Genomic DNA, 19142 nt, shown 5'->3' with positions numbered 1-19142 from the left:
GTCCAGCCGTTCTTTAAAGGATGACCTTTTGGTGGAGCGGATCAGCTGGTGGTGTTGGCGGATGGTGTTCTTGAGGGATGTCATGTTTTCCGCTGATTGGTTGTGGCGCCAGGCTTTCTCGAGGGCACTGCAGGATTTCTTGGAGTCTTTGAGGTCGTTGGTGAACCAGGAGGCTTTTTTGCTGTTGGGGTTGCTGGGGGGGTTCTTCAGTGGTGCGAGGACATTGGCACAGTCAGTGATCCACTGTGTGAGGTAGCGGCCGGCTTCGTTGGGGTCCGTGGTGTTGGTGGGTGGGTTTCGGCTCAGGGAGGTGGTGAGCTGGTCTGTGGTGATCTTGCTCCAGCATCTTCGGGGGGCTTGTAGCGGTCGGTGGTGGGTGGTTGTTTTCCTGAAGGTGAAATGGACGCAGCTGTGATCGGTCCAGTGGAGTTTGGTGGCGGGGTTGAAGGATACGTGGTTGCTGGAGGAGAAGACTGGGTCGAGCGTGTGGTTGGCTCGGTCGGTGGGGGTGTTGACCAGTTGCTTGAGCCCGAGGTTGGCGTGGTTGTCTAGCAGGGAGATGGTGTTGTTGTCCTTGTTGTTCTCCAGGTGGAAGTTGAGGTCCCCTAGGAGGATGTAGTCGGTGGAGGCGAGAGCGAGCGGGCTGATGAAGTCTGCGATGGCTTCGCTGAAGTGGGTGCGTGGTCTCGGGGGTCTGTAGATGAGGGTACCTCTGAGGGTGGTCTTGGGGTCGGTGTGTATCTTGAAGTGAAGGTGCTCGGCTGTGGTGATGGTGTCGTTGTTGTCGGTCGTGATGCAGATGGTGTTCCTGTGGACAATGGCGATGCCCCCTCCGGTTTAGTTGGCGCGGTCCTTCCGGATGATCTTGTAGCCGTCCGGGATGGCTATGGCGATGTCGGGGGCTGAGGAGGCATTCATCCAGGTTTCCGTGAGGAAGGCGACGTCCGGCGCTGCGGAGTAAAGGAGGTCCCAGAGTTCGGTGGCGTGTTTGTGGACGGAGCGGGTGTTGAGCAGGATGCACTTGAGGTGATTATTGCTGGTGCCTGGCCTGGTGGGTGCGGTGCTGGTCCGGAGGCAGGTGAACTTGCAGGTGCGGCAGGTGAATGCTCCGTGGGTGCGTTTCGGGGTGGCTCGGTAGCAGGCTGCCTGTCGGCCGGTGTTGAGTGCGAGGAGGGTGGTGGCATCATAGCACTGTCGGGTGGGCTGGCTCCGGCGGGGTCCGGGGGTTCTGGCGCTGGGCGCGGTCCAGGGGTGGACGGGCGTAGACGGGCTTGCCTTTGGCGCACCTTCAGCGCATAATAGGCGCGCCCGCTGCGCACGTCCGCTGCGCTTCCATGTGGCGACCTCCATAAATGGTGAAGTGGGAGGGAGGAGCAGCTGGGAGGCGGGAGCAGGGTGGTCAATGGGCGGACGAGGGAGGGGTACAGAAGAAAAAAGGGGTGGGCCGCAGGGGAGCCGCGGCGGGGAGTGAGATGCGGCTGGAACAGTCACGGGCAACACGGAACGGCAAAATTACAGGGGTCAACAAAAACAAAGATACTGGCACTAAATTACTGGTCACAAAGCAAACAACAGCAGATACTGGCAAACAGGCACTCAGCTGGCGAGAGTGCGGGAGACACGAGCACAGGGGCGATCAGCGCCGCTCTGGAGCGAGACAGCGGCTGAGGGCTCACGGCAGCAGCGGAGGGGTCAGGGGTCCTGGGCACTCATGGGGGGGAGCCGCGCGGTGTGTGGAGTGAACTGCCATGCAAGCACTGTGCGACCACATTCAAATATTAAAGATTATTGCTTTTACTGCAAGTACATTTCTCATGTCCCACTCGCAGAGCCTTTGAATGCTTGACCCATGCTACCACTGAGAGTCAAGTGCTGAAAAGGGCAGTACTTGGACCAGTTACTCAGGACCCATAGTAGGTCAGGCCCCAGGACATCGGGAGTAAAAGACCTCAACCTCCACGGTTGAGCCCAGTAAATCCCGCTTGCCACGTGGCCCTCGAAAAAGGGGTTCTGACAGTAGCATTTACTAAGAATGAAGATGGAATGTAGAGTTGGGTATCTTCTTTGTGGTACAGAACTAACTGATAAGGACATGGTCAATACAACCTATGTTAGTGTAGATTTTGAGACCAACACGTTATGCCGACCATTGCACTGACTCAAATGTCGCTTGGCAGAGAAGCTGTCTGAGAGGGATCTTTTTGGATAAGTACAGGAGAGATTCCGTATAGACAGAGTTAAAAATAAAAATAAGCCCAATGGGAAGCTGCTAGGTCTGTGAGTGAAATGTCTCTTTGGTGAAAGTTCTCAAGCCTAGGGCCACCAGTCTCACAAAAGAATAGAGGATTATGCCAAACGTAACCATCATCTCTTCCAAAAAGTCCTATATTATATACATAATGTGTTTTGAGTGTGATCTTGTCACTGAGACACAAGTTCTGAGGCTCTGTTTTAGATGCAATTGGTCATGACTGAGCAGAAGGACGAGTGCTCATCAGAAACAGTAGTCATTGATAGTATGGTAGGTTGACTATCTTTTCAGTGGTAACATTTGTTTTTGGATGCGAAAAATAATATAGCCTTCTAGCCCGCCCTAGCGGGCTATACCGGCTATTAAAGGCCAGCTGCAGCGTTAAAGGCCTGAGCCGAAGGCTATTCAAACATTCTACCACTAGAGGGCAGAATGTTCTAACAAATTAAACAAAGGCTTCAGGGAGCGCGAAGGGAATGAAATCCCCTCAGACTCCCTGAAGCCTTTGTTCACAGCCACAAAGAAGCATTGGAATGTTGGAGCTCCGGGCATATACCAGCCATTATAACCCCGGAGCACTCCATTTTTTTCAATAGAGCTTCCAACGTTCCAATGTTCTAATATATATTACGAATACATAGGGAATAACTGCAGAATTTGGTTTTTAATGCACTAAAATCTGCATGATACGGTAAATACTGTATACTTCCCCCTGTTGAATATTGACAAGTATAACTTGCTGAAATTGAATGAATTATGAGCTATTTAACTCATCCAATAATATTCGGATGCGTTCAATACCTTCAAACTAATTCCGACCCATGCGTAAACAGAAGTTTACACATGGGTCGGATTATTATGAGCGACCCATAATCAGACCCTTCATAATAAATGTGGGAGAGACCAAGGGGAGTGGCTGAAAAATGGGGCATACTTACTAAAACAAATAGGTTGACGTGCACCCACCCACAAAAGAGTGAGCCCTTTGCTATTCACAAACCATACTTGTAAATTTTAGGACAAAATACCTATGCACACACAACCTAGAGACAGATATTTGATAATTTTTTTGGTCTTATTTCAAAACAACAACGAGGGGCAGTTGGTGTATGTAGCAATTGCATTTATTGCGCCAGCCGACACGTGTTTCATTGGAGTGGGGTACACTCCAAATCTTCAGGGCTAGTTGAAAAGAAGGATAATCCCCCACGACTGGTGATAATTCCAACCCAGTCCGGGTATCTGTGGATATTGATCGTTGATGCACCGATCAGCACGCGGAGGACGCTGAGAGGAGTTGCGGGACATCGCTAGAGGGTTGTTGCTGGAACTGAGCGCCCATTGTGGCAGCATCTTTCCGCCTGGATCACCGGTTTTGAACATTATCTTGGGACACTGTTACAGTATTAATTGTGGAATATTTGAACATTGGCTCACAAAGAACTTTTAATTCTTACCTGTCCTGGCCCATTATCAGCGCAAGACCATTTCTTTCGACTTCTGACTAAGTGCGCCTAGACCCCTTTGGCGTGTCTCACCGGAATATCCGATACCCGGACTGGGTTGGAATGATCACCAGTCGTGGGGGATTACCCTTCTTTTCCATTAGGATCTAGCCCTGAAGATTTGGAGTGTACCCCACTCCAATGAAACACGTGTCGGCTGGCACAATAAATGCAATTGCTACATACACCAACTGCCCCTCGTTGTTGTTTTGAAATAAGACCAAAAAAATTATCAAATATCTGTATCTAGGTTGTGTGTGCATAGGTATTTTGTCCTACAATTTGTAAATGTATGCTTAAGTATTACATTGTCAAGGGGTTGTGAGGGTCACCCCTTTCCGTATAGCACCACTTCACATAACCATTCCTGAAAACCAAACCAATATCCTGTGGTGCGCAATCTTTCCCTTCAGCTAAGTACCCTGTTCTTGCTTCAAACATACTTGTAAATTTACTGCAGCCAAAAAAGGACCCAAACCAGTAGTAAGTGTCTCCAATTCAGGGCTAAAGTATGACCAGCTCCACACATGACTAACCACTGGTACCTCAGCACCCTCCCATAGAAAACAATGGGTATGGGGCTTAGAATAAAACCCTGATCGCCGAGAGCTCCCCATGTTAAAGTATAGTGAATATGTTAACATTTGATTAAACTTTGCAAAAGTTGGTAAAATAGTTTTTAAATACAGGATCGGATGATGGCATCTGTCACTGGTTCGACATTCTGCACATGGAGTTGTTAAGAGGTTCTGCAGCGCAACCCTCTTTTCAGGCCAGTAAAGGTTGCACCTGGTGCTGTCTGTGGTACACAGCCTGGAGTGTAGTACCTTCTAGGAACAGCCTAGGAAAATATCCTTTAATTTCTCCTGCCACCGCCCCTCCGTCCCCCCAGCCCATCAAGTGACCATCAAGTGGCGATATGAGATATTTTAACTAAAACCTGAACTGCTCATTTTCCCAGTCCCCTGCAGCCTCCCAAACAGGTTATTAGCAGAATGTTGTTCAGTTGTTGACTGATAAACCTTTCACCACATGTCCTCTTTCAGTCACGTGACACAGTTACACTGGACTGGCACCATGACGGCCCAGGGGACACAGCAAGCTGATACCCAAAGCACTACCCAGTGCAACTTGCCTAAGGAGTCGGAGCAGTGCAGCCCCTAGGACACACAGGCAACAGCAGGACCTCTCTGCTGCCACAGACCCAAAGGCTGCATGCAACAGACATAACGGAGTACCACAGCACCATCTGAGGCCAGTCCTGAAATGCCAGGCCAGGCCCGGCCTCTCCTGCAATAATCGGCAAAGCAGCACCGCTGGCCTCTAGCCCGGGCCTGAGTCTTCCTTGGCTCACTCAGGTGAGCGGAACACCACAGATGTGACTAGAGTTAAGATGAACTGGAAAGGGGGACGTTGGTTCTGGTGGATATGAATGGAGTTAGTTCTAATGGCGATGTGGTGTTTGAATGCACTGGGTGGGGCAGGTTGGTTCATATTGGGAACAAGGTTCTAGTGTACTGGGTAGAGCTAGGCTGGTTTTGCTCACAAGACCGTGTCACTCATTGTCGTAGACATGTCACTCATAATTACACTGACATTTTTAAAATGTCACACATATCAATCTGAAACCTTGGAAGCTCTGGAAATGAGAGATCTGCTTAGGGTCATTTAACATCGTTCCACTTGGTAGCTGGCCGGTCTGTGAATGTTGCTTCTTAATAAACAACTTTGATAATTTCTGGAAATTTTGCTAGTTACTTTCCACATGCAGCACTTACCTTAATCACTGCCTCTGCTCTGATCCTTTGCCAGGTACCTATAATCTCGAGTTTTTTTCTCCAATGCTTTTTTTCCTTTTTTCTTTATAGGTAGTATTTATTTAAATTCAGAAAAAAACAATCTTGTCATACAATTGGTATTTGGTTAAGGACGTTTGATTGTGGTGGGTGCATGCATACAGGCGTATTTGTGAGAGTTGCATTCTGTGAGTGTGCAGGTCTGTGTGTGTTCATAAAATAGCAGTGCTTTTAAGCCAAACCTATTCTCTCGTCTAATGCTTGTTTCTATATCCATCTGATGTGTTGGTGGAGGTCATAGTATTTAGGAGATTGGTGTACCATTCTCGAGTGTCATTGTAGTTGTAGTTTTTGCACTGCATGTATGATGTATCATGAAGCGTTTTTTTGTCCTGACTAAACCGTCACTGCGTAAAAATTGATATTAGTAACACTCGGCAAGATCTCTGGACCATTAATATTAATGAGGCAAAGATTCAGTTTTTAAATCCCTTCGAATGCTTGCTAGCATACCTCCATTCCTGCTTTTCAAACGTGTGTTTGCAATGCAATAAGACTCGCATTTGCAAGAGTTTGAGCTATTGGTGTTGTAAGTGGCAATGCCTTTTATTTATGTGTTTCGAAAACCTGCAAGCAGTGCGTAAACACCACTTGTAGGTTTTGAAAACACATAAATAAAAGGCATTGCCATTTACAATGCTTAGTGTGCTTATCCATGATTTTATTGCATACAGAAAGTATTGCCTTTGAGAGAAAAGTAAATGTGATATCAGAGTGTATACCGGATATACTTAAAACTGTTAAACTGAAAGTGGAGCATATAGGATATGGACTTACTGAACGACCATGAATCATAGAATCAAAAATGTAAACAATCCTGGGCTATGCAGACAAAGGGAGAAGTTAAAAGGGAAGCCACAGAGAGTAGGAGCACAAAGTTTTACCGAATCCAGAGCAGACAGTGGCACCTTTGGACTCTGTCTCTGCTCCGGTTGACCTGTTTAATTGAGGCTCCATCCAGCACTGAAGTTTTTCCTTTTCTCAGTCCCAATATCAAATGCGCACTGGATCAACAAAACCTGGCTTGTTGAACTCCTGATAGGGACAATGCCACAATTGAGAATTGGGGGTTGCATACTTACAAGGATTGTGTAGACAAAGCCACTAAGCAGAAGGGAAAGTGGATGTGCCAGAAGGGAACATAATTTAATCGCCAACAGGGTACATAACGTTTGAATCCTCAGTTAATGACTGGTAATGTAAGGTAAGGTAATTTTTATTGTGCATAGTTAATTAAAACCAGTGCAAACATTTTACAAAACAGATTAAAATATCATAAGAAAAGTTGTTTCTTTAAAACGTCATTAAAAGAGCAAACAGTAAAAGCCCAATCTAATGTCCAGATGCATTACTTTTAGGTAGGAGCAGGTATCATTGAGTTCTGATTAGCGTCTATATGTTTACTGTGTAATGTTTTTTGGCGGTTTCTGCTCAATTAGCGCAAGGAACTTTACATACCTGCAGTTCAGTTTTGTGTTTGCAGGGTTTAGACAAGCCAGCACTGCTTGCCTTCTGGTGCGAGTTCCTACCTGTTTAAGCTGGTCCTTTAAGAACTGTTGGCGTGCTGGCCTAAACTCTTGGCAGAGGCAAGTCATATGAAGTATATCGCCCTTCTCTGTATTGCAGAAGGTGCAGGCTGTGTGGCCATTGCTCCTGAGCCATGGTGGAAAATGCTCTCTAGTAGGCAAGACCCCTAGTCTGTATTTCAAAAACTTCAGTTTTATTGTCTTGGAATAACCCTGGCTGAAGTATGGTTGTGGTGTCAGGGATTTATATGAGTTTATGGTCATCCATGCATGATTTCTTTTAGTAAATGACTCTTTATTCTCTAGTAGTGAAAGAGTTTTGACAGTTTTCCAAACCAGTTTTTTGAACGCTTTGTGGCCGAGTTGCATATCCCAGATCGCGGTTAGTTTAGTAGCCCCCAAGGCGGTCTTCAGATAAGATCTTGCCTGAGGTATGTCCCTGCTTTGTATGTCTTGCCATAGCAGCACATTTAAAGTGTTAGTAGTAGCAGAACGAAGTTTGTGGCAGCAGATAATATAAGCTCCCTGTCTTGCAAGAGCTTGTTTTTGTAATCCAAATTCCAGCCTGAGTTGGGCGGGCGATGTATGGGACGGGAGCGAAAACATTGTTTGGTAGGCTAATTCCAGATTCTTGGCATCTCTCCCACGTAGAGCCTCACTGCCATAGCAGATGGAAGGTAGTAGCTTAGTTTGGATGATTTTCAGATAAGGAGTCAGAATTGGTCCCATTAATTGGTTAGCTTTGCTTTTTAATGTGGTGGCAATACAAGACGCTCTCCTTTTTGCTTCCAGCTTTTGCTGTGAGAATGAACCGTCTTGGTCGAAGATGACTCCCAAGTATTTGTATTCCGAAGCTGACTCAATGTTTTGGCCGCCCAGTGTCCAAATCTTCTGAGGCTTTTTGTGTATGTTTATTGACATAGTGCGAGTTTTGCTCAAATTTATTTTTAGTTTGTTTTCCGTGGCATAACTATGCATTTGAATTCATAATTGCTTGAGGCCGATGTAGGTATGGCTCAGTAGCACAACATCATCTGCGTACAAAAGGTTGCTCAGGGGTTTCCCTCCCAGCCTCGGGGAATGGGAATTGCAAGTGTTTAATATGCCTGGTAGATCCGCCATATACAAATTAAACAATATTGGGGAAAGCACACACCCTTGCTTGAGGCCTTTGGTGATGTGGACTTTAGATGACCGATGTGTGCCGCCTCCTAGTTAATGACTGGAGGTCTTCTGTCTTCCGAGTCATGGAGGGAGTGCTGTGGGGTTGAGGCAAGAGTTGGTGGACGAGTGTACCTTAGTGGAAGTTGAAGCGTTATGAGATTGAAAAATAGTGTGACACAATTATAAAAAATTCAGGGATCCACACAGAACGAGCTGCTTCACCTGTTTTAACTACCGTCGGCTTGTTCAGAGACCCAGCTTAAAAAAATAAACCACACAAATGGCATGGATGGGGGCGTGAGGTGGAACAATGGAATAAGCATCCACACATTTGTTTAATTAACACAGTTCCCGCTTCAGTCTGGGTTCAAGCAGTGGGGGGGGGAGGTGGGGTATTTACCATATGAAATGGCCTCAAATAATCAAAAAAATTCTTTAAAATGTTAATGTATTCAATATAAATAAAAACAACACCTGATATAGCCACAAAACTCTTCCATGCGGGTAATTTACTCTTCCATTTGTCTAAATTTTTGTTTAATCTGGTCCTGACCCGCGCCTTGAGGAGGTTCACGGATCCTTGCTCTTCCTCCTCCCCTCTCATTCATGGCCAGGCTGTGGGCCTGAAAGTGGTCAAGGCTGATGTTGGGCAGCTTCAGGAGCACTAACTACAACTGGACGAGAGGGAGCGCCACGTGTGCCGCAGAGGCACAGCGGATGGAGTAAGGGAGGGCGAGGGTTGGCCCAGTATGGAGAGGGAAAAAAACTGAAAACTACATGAAGTTGACACCGCATCCACTAAAAAACAAGCATCGTTAGCACCGTGTGTCCAAAACATGCAGCCTGGTGTTGGAGTTTACCGCACTTCATGTTTTGGACCACTCGGTGCTAACAATATATGTTTATTTAAGCGCAGTTTTTCTAAAACAAACATGTATTAATTACTATCACCCTGCTGTACAAAGCTTAAAGTGCAGTGCCGGAGAAGCAGGGTGCCGCAGGAGTGAGGCGGACTACTTCAGGGGCGGTGTGCGCTTCAACAAATGGAGTACCACTGTTAAAACCGTACTGCACTAAACATGAAGCGTGATGTCGGAGAAGCAGGTGCGTGCTAATAAATGAAGTGAGGGAAAGCAAACAAAGAGTGAACAGTAAGGAACATACTAAATAAGAGTATGTACACTGTACTTTACTGGTGTGCTGCCGCCTCGAAGGGAAGCGGGAACGAGACTGGAGGCAGCAAAAAAGAAGGATGCTGGAGTGCACCAATGGTAAGTAGGAGGGGGAATTGAGTGGTTTTATTGATTACAGCAGGTCTTGCAGGCAGCGCATGTGCGCTGTTAGGCTCGACCTAAAAATACCGACATTGTAGCACTTGTCAGTCACTGGGACATGGGTCTGCAATTGAAAAGTAAAACAGCATGACGCAGTGGACCTTGGGCGTAGCATGGACTGATTCCCACGACCGCTGTCTGCTCCCCTGATGCCCTAAACAAAATGAAAGCTGTCTCTCATGGACACCTCCTTCTATGTGAAGGGATATCACTTCCTGTGAGGTATTGGTATGCAATGGCTTGTGACCACAGCAGAGGGCGGAAAGCATTAACACGTCATTACAATGCGCGAAGAAGAGATGTCTTTCCTGCTTGCGATGCAGAGCCATAATGTTGCAGAGTTCAGAGTTATAAATCTTGTTTTGCACTCCTAAAGCAGGTTATTGCTCCCTATGGAGTTTTCAAGTGCAAAATGGCTTTGTAAAAATCCTATCCAATATCGTTGCTCTTACTTCTTCCAGGCGAACCCAGCTGCCTCCTTGACTATGTCCTTGGCACAGACCAATTACTGCAAGAAAGAGAAGTACGACCCTCAGAGTCCTCTGTGCACCCGCATAATCCTCTCTGGAACCATTAACCCGGTATGTACAATGCTTCATTTATGAAAAAACATGTTTTAATGCATTTGCATAGACCCTAAATTGTCTTTAGGAAGGTGCCTCCCATTTCCACCACTTACATGGCCATTCTTCCACCACTGGCTCCTCCCATTGTCTGCATGGACACCACCCATAGCTTGGTGTAATACCTGATCTGAAATGCAGCGAGTGAAGCAAGCAAGCCTGTCTGCCTCTAAGAAGACTCAGAGTTCTTTCTATGAGAAACCTTTTTTTAAAACAGGCAGAAACGTTGTCTTTCACAGCATAAACCGTGCCATTTCCCTCCAGTCTATATAGCAGTGGTCCATTAAAACATTGCTTCATTCAAGTTATGATGCATCAGTCAGAGCCGGCAACATTCAGGGAAAGCCGAACCTGTAAGTCACTTTTTTTTGTGAAAACTGTGATTCAAGTAACTGGGCTAGCAGAATGTGTTAACATAATGTAAAAAAAATATATATATTACTTTCAGGTGATCAGGAATTGTGGCATTGTTTAGCTTTTTACACAATGTCATCCCCATGCCACTTTGGCAGGCACAACTCTCCTTCGTGTAAAGAGAGTTTAGGAACATTAGTGAGATTCATTTAAGATTCCGTTAAGTGGCATACATGAACTGCCTCATCTCTAGGTCATCACAATCTACGTTTTTCTACCATATAAAAACTCTTTAATTATATTTTTTGTTGACCCTAATAAAGGGCCTTCTATACATACATGTATTTGTATTGCTCTGTAGAGACGTGTTAATAGAGGCACACATTCAATGACGTAACTTGTCCATCGGAGGTGACCAGTGGGGACCTTCCTAGGATTCAGCCTGTTGAGGAAGGCTATTGACCTTTGGTTGGATCTGACAATTTGGTAAAAGGTTTGGTCCCAAAAGTAATTACTTCTTCCCACCCCATTGCTTTTGCAGGAGTTTTTTTAACCACCTTCAACCATGGTACGCTTTCTGCACCTGCAAAAACAACAATTGATGGACAGAATGCAGGACAATGTCATACATTCACCCCAGTACAGAGATCTGGGCCTAAATCCTTTGTTCTTTTGCACTCCACACCACCCCAGGTCAGACATGGCCATATGCAAATCAGCCGTGACCCTGTGCCTCATGGGAACAGTCCAGCCCGAACTGCCAAGCAATATCTTTCCTGGACCGGAATCAAGCATCCTAGGACCGGTTTCTGGCTATCAGCCGTCTTCAGCCAGGATAGCTTGACTCTAGTGGTGTGGAGAGCACGGGACTCACGTCTGAGCATACCCATCCCACTCGGGGTGACAAATGCAAAACAAGCAAGTTGGAAAGTTGGAGCTATTGGTTTTGTAAATTACATTTTATATTTATATATCGTTATTGGCATTGTCAATAACAATATATAAATATTTTTATGTCATTTACAAAACCAATAGCTCCAACTTTCCAAATGCGAAACCTATTGGCAACGCCAGTGCTTGTTTTTTTTTTTTTTGCTACACATCCCTCCCCACCCTACCGCCACATAAGAGTCAGCATCCGTGGTTCCATAGGGTCTGCAGGGGTTTGCATCATGCCCCTGAGCTCATTTCAATATAGAAAGGTTGTGTCTGATAATACCGAGCCCCTCCTGGGTGGCTGTACACTAGCTGCTAGTAACTGGCACCCTGGGAGAACCAAGTTATCAATGCCTCCACCGTTTCTTTTATACATTTTTTTACATTTTTAATTCACCTAAAAAAGTTTTAAAAAATCTCAAAATGTCTGCACTGCTTATCTTGATGCCCTGAGTGATCATCTATGTGGACGAGCCACTTCTGGGCAGCTTCTCAAAGTACACCCCAACTAATGTGTTATATTGCCCACATTTAATGGTACCTATGATGACTGGACGCAGCACTCATTCTGACCCGGGACATGGGGCTCAGCTATCAACAGCTCAGGAAGTGCGGAGTGGGGGGGGGGGCTACTCCACTCTAAGAGCAGCTGTGTTTTCTTCCAAACCAGGGGATGGGATCCAATAACAGGAACTTGTAGGTCCAGGGAAATGAGAATGCTAGAAAGGAGGCAGCCAGGAGCATCTCCTTCGACCTATAATTTGTGGAGGGGCCTTGAAGAGCACACAGGGAGATGACCCTTCGACGCATTTGTTTTTAACAAAAGCAAACCATGCCTCTTTGATAGAAAGAGGCAGAACGAGAGAGTGTCTTCATTCAAAGCAAATAGTCTAGTGTGTACCCGCTGGTGTTGAAGTCGCCTGGAGTCATTAGCCTCCATTTTGAATGCAATGGGCAAATGAAGTCTTTTTGCAAGACAATTGAAAAGGGAGGGCCTCCGATAAACGCTGTTGGAGCCCGAATTGAGGGTCTGCCCCTCACCGCCAGGAGCAGTTGGACGCTCAGCGTGTCCTTCATGCATACCTGCCGGTCCCCCAATGGAAGGTCCTCTTAGGCAAGCTGTTCGATACTCACAAGGTTTCATTTTGAGTTTGCACCCCTGAATGCGAGTACAAGGACAGATAAAAAGATTTTAAAAAGAGTGTTAAATGTTCTTCTAGGCCTGCCTAGCATAGATCCATGCTTGGATGCCTAGATTCGAGAAAGCAGGCATATACATGCATTGTATTTTTCTTTCGCCTGTGCCTACATGGTTTATCGCATGGCTAAGCAGACATATAGCGCTATCTAGAAGAGAAATACATATTATGAAGCTGCCCAGAAGATTTGCCACCTAGTTCATTTGACGAGGAACCATTTCTAGACTCCTGTCCTGTTATGTTACAAATCACCATTTTAAGGTGTGTACATTATTTGTTTCCAGTCGCAGCAAACCAAACTCAAACTCCGAGAAGACATTAGACTGTCAAATGTTATCTAATGTCTGCGATCATTGTGCCCGTCTGGCATGGCAGGAGGTGGCAACCGTAACTCTCCACTCACCCGAGGGTGTTGGCGTGCTTCGACTCATTGTTACCCTCCAACAAAATAGAAATGTCTCCCATTCACTTCAGTGGGGGTCACCCGTCCCGAAATCCTTCCTCGCGTTCCGTAAAGTAATAGTGCAATCTCCAGTCAATTAAATTGCCCGTCCTCCAATATCACTACAAACCATTCACATTGAAGTGAAACTGTTAGAGGTGTGTCAGAAAATCCCTGACCAATAATGCTGCTCACACAGTGCTGGAATTGCGCCATTTTGTGTCATGGCTTGGTAACCCTTAGCTGCAGAGTGGCTCTTAGAAGGTACCAAACTAATTTCTAGGAATGCATTCACTGCATCCAACCGCATCTTGCATTATGGAAATAAGATAGCGCCTCGATGCGGTCTCGCGCCCCATAAACTGCAGCCCACCTGAGCGTTCCTGCCTTGTGTGCGGAGTCACGCTGGCATGCAGCTGGCTTTACATCCCAGCACTATGTGCGCCCACGGTAGAATGTAACCGGAAGTGTAACCGGTGTGGTGTTTGCACACTTGAGTCCCGCAACCATGCAGTAAATTGAAACGTTATGACCCTGTGCTAACAGATAGCCCTGGCATATCTGCCTCTACCTGGGGACGCCGTATTTACTCCTCAAACACTGGAGCGCTCAGATGTGTATTCCTGGGCACTTCTGCCCCTCTCGTGTGTCTTGAGGGGGGGGGGGGGGTTGCTGCGGCGGGCGAGGTGAGGGGGCAAACAAAACACATGCGTAAAAATCAATCAGGGGCTTTCCATATGCAGCCCGGAGCCGTCGCAGGAAGCCGCGAATTTCAACATTGCAACGTGAAACTGAAGAGCAGTCAGCGTGTGAAGTCTGGAGTCAGGGAATTCAGAGACAGTCAGTCCAGGGCCACATGTGAGGGCAGAGGGACGTATAAGAGGCCAGGGCTTAAGAGACAGAACCCAGGGCATTGAAGAATTGAAAAGGTACACGTATGTGCAGTGATCATAGCTGGAACTGTGTAGAAGCATGATTCAGGCACGGCCAGTAAGGGGGTGAGTGCAGGCATTCATGCCACAGCAATCGGACGCTGCCATGCTTAAGAGACAGAACCAAGGGCATTGAAAAATTGAAATGGTCCACATATGTGCAGTGATCATAGCTGGAACTGTGTAGAAGCATGATTCACGCACGGCCAGTAAGGGGGTGAGTGCAGACATGTCATGCCACAGCAATCGGACGCTGCCAGCTGTGCATGCCAACGGCAATTGGCAAGCGTCTTGGCGTCAGTTCCACACCCTGTGGTCCTGGGCAGATCATTTAACCTGCCTTTAAAAACAAGCACTGGTTAGGGAGATGCATGGAGGGAAGCCGGATGGGGGCGGGAGAGCCTGGTGGGGGGGGTGGGAATGCCAGCGAGGGGAGGAGTAGTGTGGCAGGCAGATGCGCAGAGGGAAGCCGGATGGGGGCGGGGTTTTCTGTGTGCTGTTTGCGGATTAGGGAGATGCTCATGCTTGTGTGGTCACGTGACCCGCTTTTGTGGTCACGTGACTCACATGCACTGTGAAGAAACTGCAGTGGTTTGACGAGTCGATCGAGCCCTTGAATTTTCGCCTATTACATTCGCAAGCGAATGATAATAGGCGAAACCTAAACGACAATTGATGGACAGAATGCAGAACCATGTCATACAATCACCCCAGTACAGAGATCTGGGCCTAAATCCATCGTTTTTTTGCACTCCACACCACCCCAGGTCAGACATGGCCATATGCAGATCAGCCTTGACCCTGTGCCTCATGGGAACAGTCCAGCCCGAACTGCCAAGCCATGACTTTCCTGGACCGGAATCAAGCATCCTAGGACCGGTTTCTGGCTATCAGCCGTCTTCAGCCAGGATAGCTTGACTCCAGTGGTTTGGAGAGCATGGGACTCACGTCTGAGCATACCCATCCCACTTGGGATGACAAATGCAAAACAACAGTTGATGGACAGAATGCAGAACAATGTCATACATTCACCCCAGTACAGAGATCTGGGCCTAAATCCATCGTTTTTTTGCACTTAGACCATTGTTAGCAGAGAAACTTTCGGTAACATTTAATAGATGTTGAAATAAGTTGGAAAGTAAAAGCCTGTCCATCCTTGGGAGTGTGATTTGCTTTTATCCAGCTCTGTGGATAAATCTGCCATAAAAAGATTGAAGAGAGTCGGGCCAGCACGCACCCTTGTTTCAGGCTCTTTGTGGTTGGTATTTTTCTGGACAGGCAGTCACCAACTCCAAGCTTCCCTTGGACCTAGGTCTCAATATGTAAGAGGATCAGGTGGTTTAAGAGACCAGGTGGTATATTTCTTTTATTGAGTTTAACCCAAAGTTTCTTCCGGTCTATATTATCGAAAGTCTCTGAGTAGTCGATGAAACACATGTAAAGTGGTACATTTGCAGCTTTAACAGCGTCTGTTAAAAGGGAGAGTGCAAATACGTTCGTGGTAGTTCCCATGCCCTTACAGAAACCCGTCTGGTTGATGGGATGGCTGATTTTTCAATTACCCTATCTTTGAGATCATCTGGCGTAGTATTTATAATTATTATCTATTAATGCTACCAGCTTGTAGCTTTTTGCTTTGTTCCTACTGCCTCTCTTGTATATTTGGGGGTATGATGGACGCCCTCCAATAAGTCAGTATGCTTTCTCCCCCGGAGATCTGTTCAAACAGTTGTAATAATGCAGCCACCCAACAGTACAGGTCTTTTTTAAACAGGTTTGTTGGAATCCCGTTGGGGTCTGTAGCGGCTGTCTGCCTTTTGTTATCCTGTTCTTAATCTTCTTGGTTGAAAATGTGAAAGAATCAGTTGCTAGTGATTTGGTTTGATCAGGCAATGTATCCCCGGAAATATACCTGGGTCTAGGATTCCCAATCGTAAATCCTTCAGGCTCTGTATTAAAGTGTTGCCAAAGGTGATTTTCCCAGGCTGCTTCTGTTAAATGTGAATTAACTCTAAGTACATTTGGATTCTGTAAGCTATTTATTATACGCCAGAATATCGCGCTGTTCTTTTTCTTTGAGTCATCTAGTAGCTTGGCCCACAACTTGTCCTCCACTTCCCTTTTTGCCTGCCAGGTTACCTTTTTCTTGTTTGTTTTTAGTTGTTACCTCCTTCTGGATGGTGGGAGTCTGTGCCTGTTCTCCAGAGCCTCCGTAGTGTTCTATATATTGCTTTCTTGAGCTACATTAAGTTAGAGTTTTGCAGGCTGGAAAGTTGATCGGGAAGCATGTCTAGTGTAATAGTAAGTAGTAAGTAATGTTTTATTTTGTACATGATTAACTAAAATCTTTACAAAAATATAAAACTCCAGTAGGAACATTAAAAACAATATGTAATTAAACTTAAAAAGTACAAGATTTACTGGGGTCAATTCAATGTTGTCCTAAGGACTTCAAACACTATTAAGTCTTTTTCTTATTAAGTCAAAGAACTTCACAACCTGGCAGTTCAGTTTGATGTTACTGGCGTTAAAGCATAGTTTGACTGCCTGCATGCAGGTCCGAACAGCTTGTGATTTAAAAGATGGTAGCAAAAGGTTAGACCTCAAATCCCTTAGTCTGGGGCATATACAAATCACAAGAACAATGTCCTCCTTACCGGACTTTCACAGACGACACTGTTGGGAAGAGTGTGTTCTCTCCCACGGGGGGAGGTGTGGCAGTATCGGGATTACCCCCAGGCGTAGTTTTAAGAACTTTTCTTTGGCTGTTATTTTCATCCCGGTATTGAGGTATGCTTGTGGCTGTATTTTACCATAGTCGCCCAGGGTTGTCCATCCATGTGCTCTGTTTGCTAAGTCCTTCTTGTCTTCAATCACTGAGATAATACGTGCTGATTTTTTTTGCCAATTTTTTTGAAGGACAGGAGGTCTATAGCCGTTTCCCATGTGTCAGTCAAACCTAGAACTTTAATTGATTCGAATAAGTAGTCTATGCAACAAATTACAATGCCAGGGTAACTCGTCCCAAATGTTGGCATTTAGGGAGTCTGCTTCTGCATTGCGAATCTTGCGCCAACTGGCTACGTACGCACTCCGTCTTTCTAGTGTTTATTTGAAGAGGCCAAATTCTAAACGGATCTGGCCAGGAGAGACATATTTAGGAAGATTAAAAATAGCCCTATAGGAGTTGGCTGTGTCCAGCAGTGCAGCGTCCTTCCCGTGAAGAGATTCACTCCTGTATGTGAGCCTTGGTTGTAATTTCGCATGCAGGACTTCAAGGAAGGGTTTGAGAGTGAGATCGGGGAGTTTGGCCTTTAATGATTTTAATGCCAGATAAGTCATTGTGGCCTTCCCTCGGATGGAATGAAGTTGTGCCCTAAGCGTATTATCTAAGTCCTGGAGAACACCCAGATACTTGTATGTGGCTACGCGGTCAAGCTTTTCCCCTTTCACGTGCCAGATGGGATTCCTTTTGTTTGCTGTAATTCACCGTCATGACCTTTTGACTTGTTGAAATTTATTTGATGGGCATTCTTTGCTGAAAAGGCGTAGGCTGCTTTCAAGAGGTGCTGAAGACCTGTTGGCGAGCGACTTATCAGCACCAGGTCGTCAGCGTATAACAGGGTTGAGAGGGTGATTTTCCCTAGCTTGGGTGCATGGTTGCGGCATTTATCTAGTTCTGTGGGTAAATCCGCTAAAAAAGGTTGAATAGGATGGGTGCTAATAAGCACCCCTGCTTTAGTCCTTTTGTCGTCCTTATCTGCTTCGAAAGATGTGTACCTGACCCAAGTTTAATTTTAATCCAAGTATTGGAGTGGAGCAGTATTAGGACGTCTAGGAGACGTTTCGGAATACCCCAATGGTATAGTTTCTGCTAAAGTCTGTTGCGGTCCACATGGTCGAAGGCAGCAGTATAATCAATGAACGTGAGGAATAAAGATGACTTGGTTGCTTTTGCTGCACCCATCTGGAGGGACAGTGCCATGATGTTAGTTGTGGTCCCTTGACCTTTGCAGAAACCCGTTTGGTTAAGTGGGATGATGGCGTTTTCAGAGGCCCTATAACGATAATTCCTCCAGGATAAGTCCTGCAAAGTATTTTGCTTCTACGTCTAGCAAGGCAATGAGACGATAACTGTTCGGATGACTCTTTCTCCTATAGTTATAGATCGGGCTGATGATTGACCCGTGCCACGAGTCAGGAAGAGACAAGGCCAGCCTTGTGTTGTTGAATACTAATGCCAGAGATGCACTCCAGAAGTCTACATCTGATTTATACAGCATAGGTGGTATTCATTTCATTTTTCAATCTTTATTTCGACCATTTGGTCATAAAAGATGCACATACATTAAAATCGCAAAAATTCTGTTACATTTGATAAAACATCAGTGCCTGATTTAAAAATCCACTTCAACCATTATTAACAATGTTAAAAATAAAGCAATCTACAGACTACCCAGCATTTTTTAAAAGACGATTACGCGTATGCCATACATTTGTAAAAAATTTGGCAAGCGCAAAAACGATTGGGCCGGAAACATCACATTTTAAAATCCTGTACATAGGTATATATTCCCTGCCACCCAAGTTCTTAATCAAAGGCAGCAGCCAGTACTTTCTGGCTGCCTTATATGCTGGGCAGAAAAAGATCACATGTAAGTCATTTTCCTCTTTGTCAGCGCAAAGGGGGCAATACTTAGTGGAAGGGACTTGCGACCAGGTGCTAGAAAAGGAGCGCAAAGGCAATGTACCATATCTCCACTGGAGAAATAACTTTCTAGTGAGAACGGGATATATGGGATCAAAAGCCTTTTCAAGTGCATAGAGATCCTTATTTTGCAGGAATTTAGAAGAAAGGGATCCCTCTGTCTGGGTAGCTAAAGCCCTTACCCTTTTGTGTTCATGATACAGATTCGCCAGAAATCTCTTAGAGATTCTAGGTGCTGTATCTGCTGGTTTAGTCCACAGTTCGGGGAGCCCCAGATCTGTGCAGGTTGACTGGATATTTTGGACCCAGGGG

The 19142-nt window shown here is 45.8% G+C and overlaps 1 protein-coding gene across 1 annotated transcript in view; it reads left to right on the top strand.

The window, feature by feature from the left end:
* CREG1 (cellular repressor of E1A stimulated genes 1) overlaps positions 1-19142 on the top strand; it is a 192052-nt gene that overhangs the window by 60174 nt on the left and 112736 nt on the right. The window contains exon 2 of the mRNA XM_086935570.1: positions 10098-10217. Coding sequence (XP_086791696.1) covers positions 10098-10217 — 120 coding nt within the window. The remainder of the gene's footprint in view (positions 1-10097; positions 10218-19142) is intronic.

Source organism: Lissotriton vulgaris, chromosome 8 (genome assembly GCF_964263255.1).
Source record: "Lissotriton vulgaris chromosome 8, aLisVul1.2, whole genome shotgun sequence".
NCBI classification, from domain to species: domain Eukaryota; kingdom Metazoa; phylum Chordata; class Amphibia; order Caudata; family Salamandridae; genus Lissotriton; species Lissotriton vulgaris.
Note: the sequence above shows the minus strand (reverse complement) of the source record. Positions and strands in the feature narration are given on the sequence as shown.